The 14579-nt window shown below is 40.0% G+C and overlaps 1 protein-coding gene across 1 annotated transcript in view; it reads left to right on the forward strand.

Moving 5' to 3' along the window:
• Positions 1 to 474: 474 nt before the first annotated feature.
• Positions 475 to 14579, forward strand: part of IGF1 (insulin like growth factor 1) — a 90426-nt gene continuing 76321 nt past the window's right edge. The window contains exons 1-2 of the mRNA XM_006277269.4: positions 475 to 770; positions 4771 to 4927. Coding sequence (XP_006277331.1) covers positions 708 to 770; positions 4771 to 4927 — 220 coding nt within the window. The 5' untranslated portion in view covers positions 475 to 707. The remainder of the gene's footprint in view (positions 771 to 4770; positions 4928 to 14579) is intronic.

Genomic DNA, 14579 nt, shown 5'->3' on the forward strand with positions numbered 1-14579 from the left:
ATCATTTCGCTTGTGTGGTTCTTAAAGAATCACAGAGCTATATTGCCCTGTTCAGCACACACAAGTAAGTACTCAAACACTATCATATCTATACCAAATTGCAAACAGTTATTTCAGGGTTAACATCACTGAGCTGGAAATTATTATTATTACTCAACAGATAGATGCACCAGGTTTTCAGCACTAACAATGCAAAGGTGTATAAACTGATTACAGATGCACACAGCTGCATAACCATATAACCACATTACATTACCTTGTTTTCCATGGCAGCATAAGCTTTTTTTGCCTGCTAGCCCCTCTGTCATTAATACACATTCTTTTAAAGGGAGAAAAATATGCTTCAGTGCTCTAGTTTTAAAATGCAAAGGTATGATGTTATTTGTCACCATGCCCAAAAAAGTCCTTACTCGGTAACTTTGCCAGAAGAGGGAGAGAGAGAGAAGGCAAATGCTCCCCCAGCTGTTTCCTGTCTACAGTGTCTGTGTAATGTAGATAAATGTGAGGATTTTCTCTAAATCCCTCTTCTGTTTGCTAAATCTCACTGTCACTGCTAAAATCAGAGCAGATAGAGCCTGCGCAATGGAATAAAGTCCTCAATATTGAAATGTGACATTGCTCTCAACATCTCCCATCTCTCTGGATTTCTTTTTTCTCATTATTACTGCTAACAAATTCATTTCCAGACTTTGCACTTTTAAGAAGCAATGGAAAAATTCAACAGTCTTTCAACACAATTATTTAAGTGCTGCTTTTGTGATTTCTTGAAGGTAAATCTTTATTACTATTTGAAATCATTTTAGAGTTTTATTTTATTGTGTATTGTCTGCTTCCGGCTAGTAGAGTGATAGGCACTTTTCAATTACATTATTTCTGAACTGAGAATTATTTATAAAATTGCTGAACATGCAATTTTATATGATCTGAAAAATGGCTGTATGTGATAGTTGCAATTACATAGATAACAACTGTAAGGGTAACACTATTTAAAATAAGCAGATATTTATTTTAAATTCCACTTCTGTTAGAACTTTACAATGTTTCAGGAAATGTTATTATTAAAGCTCCCAGTTACATTATTACCTATTGTTAATTAATGCTGTTAAACATAGAATAAGAACTTTCAGATATCTTCTGCAGGTGCAGGGTTTTACACAAGTATATGGTAAATGTGACAGCTCTATACAGTTATATATACACACACACAATATATAAAATGTTAATACTTTCTAATGTTGAAAATGAAAGATGATGCTATTGCAACAGTATGCATAGTGCATTTACTTGTTCTTTGCTTTTATAGATTAAAAGTAAAAGTAAAGTTCAGTTTGCCTTCTACATTAGAAACCACTTACAACTCTTGCTGACCTAGCATATTTATATAGCTGAAGCAACTGTACATAAGGAAACTGCAAATACTTCCACATCATCCAACTTTTCTTTTGTAGGGAGGGTTTTTGCAAGAAGTTTTCATGTGAAGTGTTATGTTATAATACTGTCACTTCTATTCATAAGAAGATATCCTCCTTAGGTAAATGTGGCTGCAATAGATGCACTGACCTCTGTTTCTGTCAACTAGCCTTAGATCAAGTTTCCATTCTCAGCAAAATTATCTTTGAAGAACTATGATTTGGGGTTTTGTTTTTTTTTCCAATTTGCAAGCATACTTTTAACTAAGTGGCACAACCTCCATTGCTATAATTGTCTTAGGGCCCAATTCATTAAACAAACATGCCTGACACTTAAGCACAACTCATCCACTTTCCTTATGTCAGGATAGCTTGTCTGTAATTGCAAATGAAGAAACCATTCTTTTGGTGTACAAATGGGCTCCTCATTCTAAGATCTTTGAAACATGAATGCAAGTACAACGAAAAGCTGAGCAAGCCTGGAAGTTCATAGACATTAAAAATGGGCCGTTGATATAAATTAGCAAAATTTAATTGAAGTCATAATTACAATGATTTTCACGAGACAAGAACATGACCCAACTTCTCTAACCAGTGTTCACTATACTTCAAAGTTTGATTTGGCCCAAAGTATTTATACTGTACTTGCATGATGATTACCAGTCAACACTACCTTATTACATAGTAATTACAGGTTTCTTCAGCTACTGTGGCTTGTTAATTGGTGCACCAGTGTCATAGGCAACTTGTGGTTTTGGGAAAACAATTAACCAACTATTACATTTTATTTTGTAATACATACTACCATATGGCATTTATAATTACTGTAATTAAAATGTTGATAGCCACCATGTATGCAAGGATTTGTTAGTAGGCAGACAAGGTTCCTTGGGTGAATTTGATATCTTTTATTAGACCAACCCAAATGGTTGGAGAATAGTTATTTGTTAGTTGCACTTTACGCCGCTATTCGAGACTATTAGAACACAAATTGTTACCAAAATAAGATCCACAGGAATTCCACCTGTGAAACTCTGATCAGTCCTTCTAGACAACTAAAGTAAGTGTTTACCTAAGCCCATCCTGTACCTGTATTCAGTGTCCAAATGTAATTAGCTCCTTCAATAAACCCCACCCACTTGTCAGTGCATTTTTTTAAATACCCCTGTTTGCTGTTCACATAAACACCCAGACCTGTTGTAAAAGACCTGCAGCCATATTGTGTTACATCTTTGTAAGTATTTTCTTTAAAATATTGCCCTTTAATATGAATGGAAACTTTGGTCTTAACACAAACACTCTGAATTAATTAATGGTACATTTAATTTACATGAGACAGAAAATGAAGGTAGTCTCTTAAATCATGTGCTTAAAGTATTGTTTCCACAGAATTTATCTGAATAACTTAATTGAATAATCCCAAGGAACATGCAAGTCCATCTCTTTTTTCAAAGATTTTACTTGTCTACAAGTCCTTGATTGTTTTAAATTTGGGGGAAAAGTGTAGAAATTCTCTGTGGTTGTACTGTGCAGCTTTTTTGGCCTGCACTAAAGGAAAAACACTGGAGAATTTGTCTTGTCCAAGATCAGTACTGATATTTATCTTACAATGTAACCCAGCTGAAAACTCTTGAAAAACATAAAATTGTTAAATGCCTAAGATTTATGTTTATTGCTGGTCCAATGGTTTTTCAAGAACAAACTGTTAAATACATAATGTTCTTACATTCACAAAGTCTTTCGGCCTTCTGAGGCTATGTGTTTAACAGCTTTCAGCTTTTTCTCCTCTGAATTAAGATCTGGGAGACATCATAAATTGCAGGTGCATCATTTTCTTATTAGACCTTCAAGATATGGGCAGGGAAAGAAGACGTTTATATATTGTTAGAATATAAAATAATGACAAAAAATGCCCTACATTATCATCAGTCGTTTATAATATGGTTTTCTTCCATCTGCCATTGAATCCATGTCCATGCAATAATATTTGTTGATTTTTCCATGGTAAAGTTGGCTAAGAACTCTCATGAATGGGAAAATAATTATTCTCATTCTTTTTATGATGTATCAGGGGATTTGGATTTGTTAGTTATTTTCATAGTGCAAATGCCATCCATAAAAAAAAGAAAGCATGGGGGAGGGGAAATGTTTCTACTTATTTACATATTTTTTTCTGAGTTTTGATTGTTTAAATTGATATATGGGACTTTTCCTGAATGGTGCTGAGGTTTTTCTGTATCAGATAAGCATATGCAACTACTGCAGACTTCAACTAGAGATGAAGGGGGGGTTCAGTGTCTTTCTGGATCAGGTCCTATGTTAGCAGTTAATAAATAATTTTGTCTGGGTTCACAAAAGTAGGTATGCAAAAATGATGAGGAAATTGTTGCTGACATGGAGAAAAGGACTTTCAGCCAGATTAACCAATATGCTCCCCAATAGCTTTGTACTGTTCTGATAGCACCAAGTAGAAACCAAACTTTGCTGGGCATAGAAGAAGGGTTTAGATCTGCTGGCCTGGCCAGAGCATACTGGTCAAGATGTGCTTTAATTTTAAACTGGACTAGATTATGTGGTAATTCACACTTTAGGATGCTGACGTTAATGGTAGGGGATGCTAATCAGGGTAGAATTTTTGCTAACTATCCCTACTATTAAACATAAATGGATTTTCATACTCTTTTAGCAGTGGTATTCTCCAAAACTGCTGCCCTTTGCTCCAGTGAACTTCAAATGGTGTAAGCTGGTATAGAGATGAAGCCAAATGTGCTATTTTCTATCAACCAAGGATTCCGCCTTTTTGTTTTCTCTCTTTCTTTTTTCTTTTTTTTTGAAGAAACAGAGTTTGTATTAAAAATAAAGAGAAAATAATCATAATCTTTTGCATCCATAGCCAAGTTCAGAGTTAAGTGCATATAGTTAACCAATGAGGTTACACCAGATCTGAATTTGTCCCATACACCCCGATTCATTTTCCTGTTAATTTCTTGAATGTTTCCTGCTTCCTGCTTCATCTCCCCCACCCTAGTTATTCTGGCCTCCTTGAGTTCCCTTGTGTCCTTATTTCACCCTGATACCTCTTTCCAGTGCAGTAGTAGCAACAAGTTATAATCAACTCTTAGAAGGGTCCTTAACTCATAGGATATGTGAACCATGAATATTCACCAGGGGAAGCAATCAGATGATGAAATGCATGCAATGGAAAATGTAAACTTATAAGATTATTATGAAGTCTTTCTTACTATGTGGTTATACCTATTCAACACTGCACACTCATTCTCAACTCACAAGGGTGCAGTATTTCATTTTCTTTAGGACTCTATTGGGAAACTCTGACGCAGTACTTTTGCTTCTTTGGCAGGTGAAGATGCACACTGTGTCCTACATTCATTTCTTCTATTTTGGCCTGTGTTTGCTTACCTTAACCAATTCTGCTGCTGCTGGCCCAGAGACATTGTGTGGGGCAGAGCTGGTTGATGCTCTTCAGTTCGTATGTGGAGACAGAGGCTTTTATTTCAGTAAGTCAATCCCTTCTCTCATTCAACTTCTAACCTTTTCCATGTAATCCTTTGGGTTTTGCAACCACTATAAGCATGCCCAAGAATAATCAAACCAGACTGCAGAGTATGACTACTATCTTTGGTCTCTGAGCTCTCCAAGTTTGAAGTGAACATAAAGTTTCAGCAAGAAGAGCTCAGCCTGAGTTCAGCCTCTCTGAGGTTTTAATGGGTTTTCCTTTTCAAACACGTTATTCTTTTTAACCACTTCCCAGGCACTCCTCTTCCACCTGCTGTGCTGTGGTTGGCCTGGCATTGCAAGTAATGGAATTACAAAACATATTAGGCTCAACAAGTTTGTGTACTACCGTATCTACCTAGCATGTCAGACAGAAGTTAAGTTAAATACACAACATACCATATTAAAAAACACACTCATCTGCATCACCTGGTTTGAGAGAGAAAAATCAGGAAAGCAGCAGGCAGAGAAGGGCAACATCCAGTATGCATATACTACACCAATTCGGTACAAGTGACAATAAAATTCATTTGTATTCGGCTAAACAATGACAAGTGGCCTCCTGTTTGATAAGAACAGAGCTTTCCAATAGATGTTATATTTCTCATAAAAGATTATCTGTCCTAAGATTCCAGTGTACATATATCAAAAGTATTCTTGCTATCCCATCAGTACATTAAAAAAATTACATTACTAAAATATTCATGTCCAGCACATATCACCTAATACCCACACAGATGCATCATTCTGAGACCACTGAAAGACATTTCACCTTTAGTGAAAACGTCTGTAATTTGCTAAAGTCATGCAGTTCACCTTCTGGTAAGTTCACTTTTGTGTGTAAGACTCTCACACTGTGCACTCTATGAACCTTCATTTTTGGGCATACCTCAAAGGACTCAGATACATCCCAGAAATTTTGGACATCTACCTTACTTTCTTTTTCCAAAAGCAAATTTCCTTCTTCCTAAACTCTAACATTCATGATGTAATGCCAAATACATTACACATTTACTTAAGAACACCTATTGACTCCAAATTTCATATTCTAATACTGCACAGTTCAGAGTGGTTATTGTTATTGTAATTTTATTATTAATTTTTATTCATAACTTTTTCTTAAAGAATGTTGGAATTTTTCAATGTATAACTGTAACATTTATGATATTCACTGTCCCAGTATTTGTTATATACTCAAACTTTTAATTTAATGGAATTTTTGTCTGATAATTTTTCTTTACATTACGAACAGAGTACATATTAAGAACATATGAAATTTGGGATTCTGGTAGATTTCCACAGTCCGCACATGGACACCTGAAAATGTTGATTCTAGGCACTTAAGAAACAGTATGTGTTGATAGGCCCCTGTTTTCCTTTTGTTTCAATTTAACACTCTTACAGCTGATCAGTTCCTCTCCCCCCCCCCCAACTTTTTAATGGAAACAGTACAAACAAAAAAACTAAAACATTCCAATATTCATGTTTTTGATTCTTCAACAAAAACGTGATTTCCCCCAAAGAAAACACATGATTTCCACAACTTTTGTTTAATTGCAAATCCAAACAGTTTGGACAGAGATTTTTCAACCAGCTCTACACGTCTTTTTCCCAACTGAAATGTGTCAGGTGTCTTTTAGTCATGCTGCCCCTCAATAATATCCTGTTTTACCACTCAGTGGGATTAGCCATAAAGAAGTCCCACTACTGCAAATCACAGAGAACTTTGCTCTGATCCAAAAGCCAACTGATAAAACAAACTTTCCTCCGAAATGCTTCCATTGACATTAACTGCCTTTGGATGAGGTCACAAAGAAGAACCTCCATACATGTAAAGAATGGGTAAATTAGGGCAAGACCTTGGGGGTCATTTCTCCCCTTTCCCAAAGTCTAAACATGTTGAAGACCCCAGGGACCTGGGATGGCTCATCATAATATCCATGCGCTTGATAAAAATTACCTGCTTTTTTCCCTGCAAACAACACTGAATATTATGTCACATGTCCAGTATGTACTATAAAGAGAGCAAGGCATTTACTAAACTTGCCAGAGTAACATTACCCTTAAGCATCACAACTGGAAAATTCATAACCTCTGAAAATAATCAATTACGTTTTAGTATTACACACTAAACCAACTAAAGACTCCCAATGACTTTAATTCATGTTGAAGAAGTCCCGGTATCTCAGCTAGGAAATAAACTAATTTTTATTTCTTTTCTTTCTGGCTTCTTTTTTAATGTATTTGAACTCTTGTGAACAGTTTTAGTTTCATCATGTCACGATGAAGTAACACATTATTCAATTTATTTCAAATTTGGTAGGTAGAAAATTATAACTCAGTTTCAGATCTAAACTACCAAATTTGAGGCAAGTATACTTTTCTTTTTGTATCAATCTTAGGAGTAGGTGATCAAGTTAAAAATCAGACTTATGTCATGGAATCTCAGTTGCAAATGCAAGGGTCAATGAGTGAAGTAGACTAGAGAAAGCAAGTTGAGGGTGGGAGACTGGGACTGGCCATACAAGCAGCCTAAGATTAGGAACTGGGAAAGGCAAGACACAGAGACTGGCTATTTTAAGGGAGATGCCATCTTTCGCCTGAGAAAAAAGCAACCTATACAGTGGCATAACTACGGTGGGGTGACCAGGGCACCCAAGTTGGCCATGGGGGGCAAAATAAAAATATGGCTGCTGTCACAGCTGTGCAATCACACCAACTGCAGTGCCGGCACCACTGATCCTGTGTGTGGCAGTTGCCGCAGGTATCCAGACATGTTATGTCTCTGATCCTGAGTCATGTTTTAATAGAGGAAAAGAAGCAAAGAAAAGATGAACTTGGAAGGACAACCAAGAGTGAGGAAGAGACTGGATCAGTACAAGGACAATTCAAATAGGATCGGAGGAGATTTAGCTTGGCAGTAGAAGAATCCGTGCCTATTAGGGCATAGAATTTCTGTGTGACTCTACAGTCATTTAAACTTTCTATGGCTGATCAATAATTGTGTTCCTTTCTAGATGCTCACTTGCGGTACCTGATTGTGGTTCAGTTAGAAGTGCTGAACACTCACAACTACAATTATAGTCAATGTGAGCTGTGCTTTGCAAATACAACGTACTAAGTACTCAGGAAACATCTGATCATAAATATCTCAGCTGAAGCACCCAAAATGAGTTGATATTTCTATCACAATCTCTCCCTGCCTCAGTGTCTTAATTGTAAAATAGAGGTAATATCACTTCATGTCAGAGAAGTGTGAAAATAAATAAATCAAGGTTTGTAGGATGTTTAGTCTAAGTACTGTTGAATGCCACAGGGAAAAAAAACATGAGAAAATGAATGTGTCTTCAGAGCAAAGTTTGAATAGTGTACAATTAATAAGGCAAGGAGTCATGTACTAAAAACAATGAGAAGAAAACAAAATATGGAACAGCATCTATTAAGTGCTCATCTATCCTGTCCATGTAATGATATAAGGGTTGTGTTGAAAACAGGGCATGAGATCATATAAATACAGATGCTATCATAATGTATATGCACAAGGGTATGAATTGATGTTGTGCAGGAAACCTTAATTCTGGCATTTCCTAACTTTTGTGTTCTTGGCTTTGCAAGCTTACTACTGTTCTTTCAACATAGCATATACATGTGGGTGCGGTAGTTACATACAATTTCTTGCAATTTTAAATTTCCACTTAATTGTATAACTGGGTATCTAGCTAAGGTATATATATTGCAGCTATCTTCATCACCGCTGAAGAGAAGCAAAATCTTAAGCAACATTCATATATTAATTATCACAGACTCAAGAGAATCCAGACTGATGACCCAGGAGACTGATGTATTCAGTTTATCCGCAAAACAATTAAGTTCTACACAGTGGTAATGCAAGTGGCCTCACACTGTCCTGTTAGCCTATCTCAGTCCTGACTCAGACAAATTCTAAGATGACAGGGTAGCTCCTTGGAGTTTTTTGCTGACAATGCCGGTAAGAGTATGAAATAGTTCTTACTGGGCACATCTACATTTACTCCAGTGCATTAGATTCAATCACTAGGGCTGTGTGAAGCTTCGGTCCCTGATTCAATTTGGCGGAGATTTGACCCAATTCAGTGGCCAAATCTCTGAATCCAAATAGAGAGAGAGGACCCTTTAATCTCTCAGAATTGATTTGGAGAGATTCGGACAGATTTGGCGATATGCATGTAGATACAACTTTAAAGGATTTTTCTACATATCTCTAGGTAGCAGAGGCTCCAAACACTGTGGCAGATGCAGTGTCCCATAGGAAAGCATGGGCTCCCCAGCACGCTTGGCAGCAGACCCAGAAGTGGACCAGAAGCAATTCTGATCCACTTCCTGGTCCACCAGGGAGCACGCAGCCCCCCCGCACCTCGGCTACTGGTGCCTTTTAGGTCTGGGGGGACACCCAGGGTCCCCTTGCGGCTGATCACTAAGACAGGGTGGCATGGGGAGGCCCCCCAGCATGTTCCCCAGCAGACCCAGAAGTGGACCAGAATTACTTCCAGTCCACTTTTGGGTTCACTGCTGAGCACGCTGGAGACCCCCACCCATGCTCCTATGGGACACTCCATGTGCCCCAGCACCACAGCGATCACAAGCCGCACTGCTACCTCAAGGAATGCAGGAAAAAACTTCTAAAGCTGTGCCTGTGTTCAAATCGCTGATTCCCTGAATCAGCATCCAATCTTCAGATTTGGATTCGGCCAAATCAAATCGGGGACAGCGATCCAAATCAATGGATTGAATCACTGTCCCTGATTCAGGCCAAATCCGAATCAAATAGGGCCCGTTTTGCACAGCCCTACCAATCACACTTTATTGCTGGTAGAAGGGAAGCCCAACCTTGGGTTCCCCCTGCATAAGTAAAAAGCAAGCTCCCATGCTAGGAGCCCCATCAGCTGAAGGGATCCCAGCTACATGAGGCATCCAATGCACTCCCATGGCTGAGAGATCAAAGTAGCTGCGTCTCCCAGTCCTGGAGGTTTCATGCACCCCCAAGGCTTGAAGCTTTGAAGCAGCCATGATCTCCCAGCCAAAAGGAATGCTACAGGAACCCAGGGTCCACAGCTATGGGACTCTGGTCCCCACAGCTGCTGGGGCAGAGAGTCCCCTCAGTTGTGGCAGGCAAAGTTCTTTTGAGTAGATGTGATATCATTTATTGGACCAGCTGAGTAGTTGGAGAAAAGTTCTTTGCAAGCTTTCAAGCTCTATCACCCTTCTTCAGGCATAGCAGGGACTCCCATGACTAGCTGGGCATGTTGCACCTCTGCAACTGGGACACCTATCAGCTGATGGGGCTTCCAGGCACAGGGGAGACTCTACTATACATGCAAATTAAAGTGTGATAGCAACTAGCTATAAAGTTAATACACGTGTGTGAGGTCTAATTGTATAGCTGTTTGGAGCTTTTTATGCTTAATAGCTGTTTAGCACATATAGCTGGTCTCAATGTAATTGCACAATTAACCAGTTAATTGCATGATACCTGTAACATGTAGAGGGGGCCTAAGAAACCTTCTGCTTTCAGACCTAAAATAGTTCATGGCCATTTCATACCCACTTGTTCTGTGACACTACAGATACCTACCAGAGGTAGGGACAATCTCGGGGATAGCTCTGTCAGGCCTTCAGTCAGTGCAGATGTAGTTAGCGATCTTCTGGAAGAGCTAAACATTTTTAAATCTGCAGATCCAGATGCCCTCCACTCAAGGGTTTTGAGGGAGCTGGCAGAGGTCATTGCGGAGCCCTTGGCCCGGCTGTATGAACATTCGTGGTCATCTGGCTAGGTGCTGGGGGACTGGAAACTGGCTAACGTGGTCCCAATTTTCAAGAAAGGGAGGAAGGAGGACCCGAGTAACTATAGGCCCGTAAGCCTCACCTCGGTGCTTGGGAAGATCTTGGAGAGAATCATCAAGGAGTACATCTGTGGGGCGCCTGCAGGGGACAATCAGCATGGGTTCATCAAAGGCAGGTCATCAAAGGCAGGTCCTGCCAGACCAACCTGATTGCCTTTTATGACCAAGTAACTAAATCCTTGGATGATGGTGTCACCATGGACGTAGTCTTTCTAGACTTTAAGAAGGCCTTTGACACTGTCTCTCACCCCATCCTCATCAATAAATTAAGTGACTGCAGCATTGATGCCTGCACAGTTGGATGGGTAAAAAATTGGCTGATGGGGCACACCCAGAGAGTAGTGGTGGACGGGTTGTACTCAACCTGGCGAGATGTGAGCAGTGGGGTACCCCAGGGCTCGGTCCTCGGGCCCACACTGTTTAACATCTTCATCAGCAACTTGGACGAGGGGGTGGAAAGCATGCTGTCCAAGTTTGCTGATGACACTAAGATGTGGGGCGAGGTGGACACATTTGAAGGGACAGAGAAGTTGCAACTAGATTTAGATAGACTACAGAAGTGGGCAGATGAGAATAGGATGGGGTTCAACGTAGACAAATGCAGGGTGCTGCACCTTGGGAGATGGAATCTATAGCATACATACAGGCTGGGGAGTTCCTTTCTTGAAAGCACAGAGACAGAAAGGGATCTTGGAGTCATTATCAACTCCAAGTTGAACATGAGCCGCCAATGCCAGACCGCAGCCAGCAAGGCCAGCCATACCTTGTCATGCATCCAAAGATGTATCTAAAGCCGGTCCAAAGAGGTGATACTCCCCCTCTATGCGACGTTGGTCAGGCCGCAGTTGGAGTACTGCGTCCAGTACTGGGTGCCACACTTCAAAAGGGATGTGGCCATTCTGGAAAGGGTCCAGAGGAGGGCCACCTGCTTGGTGAGAGGGCAGCAGGACAGGCCCTACGAGGAGAGACTGAAGGACCTGAACCTGTTCAGCCTCAGCAAGAGGAGGCTGCGGGGGGACCTGGTGGCTGCCTACAAGCTCATCAGGGGAGATCAGCAGCAAATAGGCAGAACACTTTTCTCCCCAGCACCACCTGGGGTGACAAGGAACAATGGTAATAAGCTAATGGAAAATAGGTTTAGGTTAGAGATCAGAAGGCAATATTTTACAGTTAGGGTGGCCAAAATCTGAAACCAACTTCCCAGAGAAGTGGTCCTTGCTCCTACCTTGGGCAAATTCAAGAGGTGGTTGGACAATCACCTGTCTGGGGTCTTGTGAACCCAGCATTCATTCCTGCCTGTGGCAGGGGGTCAGGCTAGATGATCAGTTCAGGTCCCTCCTGACCCTAGCTACTATGAAACAATGTCTTTTAGTTTAAATAGTTCATTTTCTTCCCTGTGTTTCCTCTTGTGATGCATTTACAGACTGTAATCATACCTTCTCCCACCCTTTGTTTTGCTACCCTATATAAGCCAAGCTATTCTAATAACATCTTATATGACAAATTGTTTTCCAAGTAGCTATTCTATGTACTTGTTTCAGTTTTAATTAATCTTTCTTGAATATGGGACACCAGAAAGGTACAGACTACCCTAAATGAAGCCTCACCAGTGCCTGATATATTGTTAAAACTTTTCTACCTCTAAAAAAAATACCTTGCCTAATAAATCCTAGGATTGATCATATTTTCCTTTTTCATGGCCTTATCAGATTGCTGACACACAGTCATCCTGTAATTGACTAGTATGCATAGTCCTTCACCTCATTAGTTATTTCCAGTTGATGAGTTCCCAGTTTACAACAGAAATTCTTGTTATTAGTCCCCAGTTGCATGTCCCTGAACTTTGTACTACTGAATTCCATTCCATTTCTATTACTCACGTTCTCAGTCATCTAGTTTTACCTGTATGGTATTCCCGACTTTATCTGCAGAGGATACCTTGTAACCTTGTGTCATCAGCAAATTCCATGAACATATTTTGTGCCAAGGTTAGTAATGAAAATATTTCTAATAATGATCCTAAGACCACTCCAGGAGGAAGTCCACTAGTAACCTCCATCTAACCTTCCTTTTCCAGCACTACATATTGTCATCACCCCTTAAGTCATTTCCTTACTGCCCCTGTTTTTCCTACATACTCCCCTCTTTTCCAGTTTGACTATTAATTTTCTGAATAACCACATATTATGCTGTACTGACATCCAGATAAGTGAGATCTATTGTATTTCTTTTACCTAGAAAATCAGTTATTTTATCAAAGCAAAACATCAAGTGAGTTTGGTATGATTATCCTTTAGTAAACCTGAAATATATTTAAATCTCATATTACATTCACCTCAATATTTTCAATTAGTCTTTCCTTCAAAAATTGTTCTTAATCCTTGCACACTGTTGAAATCAATCTAAGAGGCATGCAGTGACCCAGACCACTTTTTTGCTGTCTTGGATATTGGTACTATGTCTTTCTCCAATCACAGCATCACTTCTGACTTAATAGGTTTTTTTTTAAATGCTCATTATTGGACCTGCAATTTCATGTGCAAGTTCATTAAGAATTTTGCAGTGAATCGTACATGGTCCCAACCAATCTGTATGCATTAAATTCTTTGCAGTTTCCCTTCTGCATCTGTTTTGGCAACTTTCATTTTAATATCTTTATTCACATAAGCCATCCTGTTTTTGCTTCCATGTTCATCATCATTAAAATGCAACCTTGGGTTCCCAGAAGTAGATTGTCCCAGACTCATGTGATTTCTATATTTTATTCAATCTCATTTGAGGCAAAATACTCATTTCATTTTGGGTCCATACCTACATTTTCTTTAATCCCCTACTTCACTCTCACTGAACAGCTGTGACACTTTTTCTTGTTCTCTTTTGCTAGGCATAATTGTTTGTCATTGAGCAAACTTCATATGATCCCAGCAATTTTTACCTGGTTGCTTTGTCCATTTTTTCTATTCCTGGTACACTTTCTGCTTCTTCCTACTATCTGTTTTAAATTGGTTCTTCATCTGGCTAGGTGTGGAGCCCTTTCCTAAAATTTTCCCTCTTGCTTGGAATAAAAGGTCCCAAATAGTTTTTTTCATACATCTTTAATTAAAGATAGTTGATGTCTCCTGTTCACCAGTTTTACCAAAGCTTCCCCTTTTGAAATCTTATTTTTTTTTTATCCTAGTAACCGATAATGTTTACCTGTACGTCACCTCTACTTATCTTTTGCTTTTTACCATCATTTCTAGAACACCTATCAAAATGGTATCCAGGGGCTGAATATAGGCTGGTGGAAACAATGGAATCTATCTTAAACAGTCAATCCTCCACTTAAATTTACATTTGTTGGTTTAAACCAGGGGCAGGCAAAGTGCAGCCCACCAATCAGATCAGGCCTACAGTGGACTCCATTTCCCACCAGCCCCTGCCCATGTCACTGTGGCCGGTTTCCATGGAGACCCCAGGAGCAGCAGAGCCGTGACAGCGCAGGGTCAGGGTTTCCATGGAGACCGGCCCCAGCAGTGCTGGCAGGGTGTGCTGCAGGGTGTGGAACTGCTCCAGGGCTGGGATCTTGTGGCAGTGACAGTGTGGTCTGGGGTGGGACAGAGCTGCAATCTGCTGCCCCCATGCCCTGGGCAGGGGCATGCAGGCAGTGGATCACAGCTCTGCCCCAGCTCCAGACCACATTGTCACCACCACAAGATCCCAGTCCCAGCCCCAGCGCAGCTCTCCATCCAGCCACACGCCCTCCCAGCGCTGCTGGGACTGGTTTCCATGGAAG

This window comes from Alligator mississippiensis, chromosome 4, assembly GCF_030867095.1.
Source record: "Alligator mississippiensis isolate rAllMis1 chromosome 4, rAllMis1, whole genome shotgun sequence".
Lineage (NCBI taxonomy): Eukaryota > Metazoa > Chordata > Crocodylia > Alligatoridae > Alligator > Alligator mississippiensis.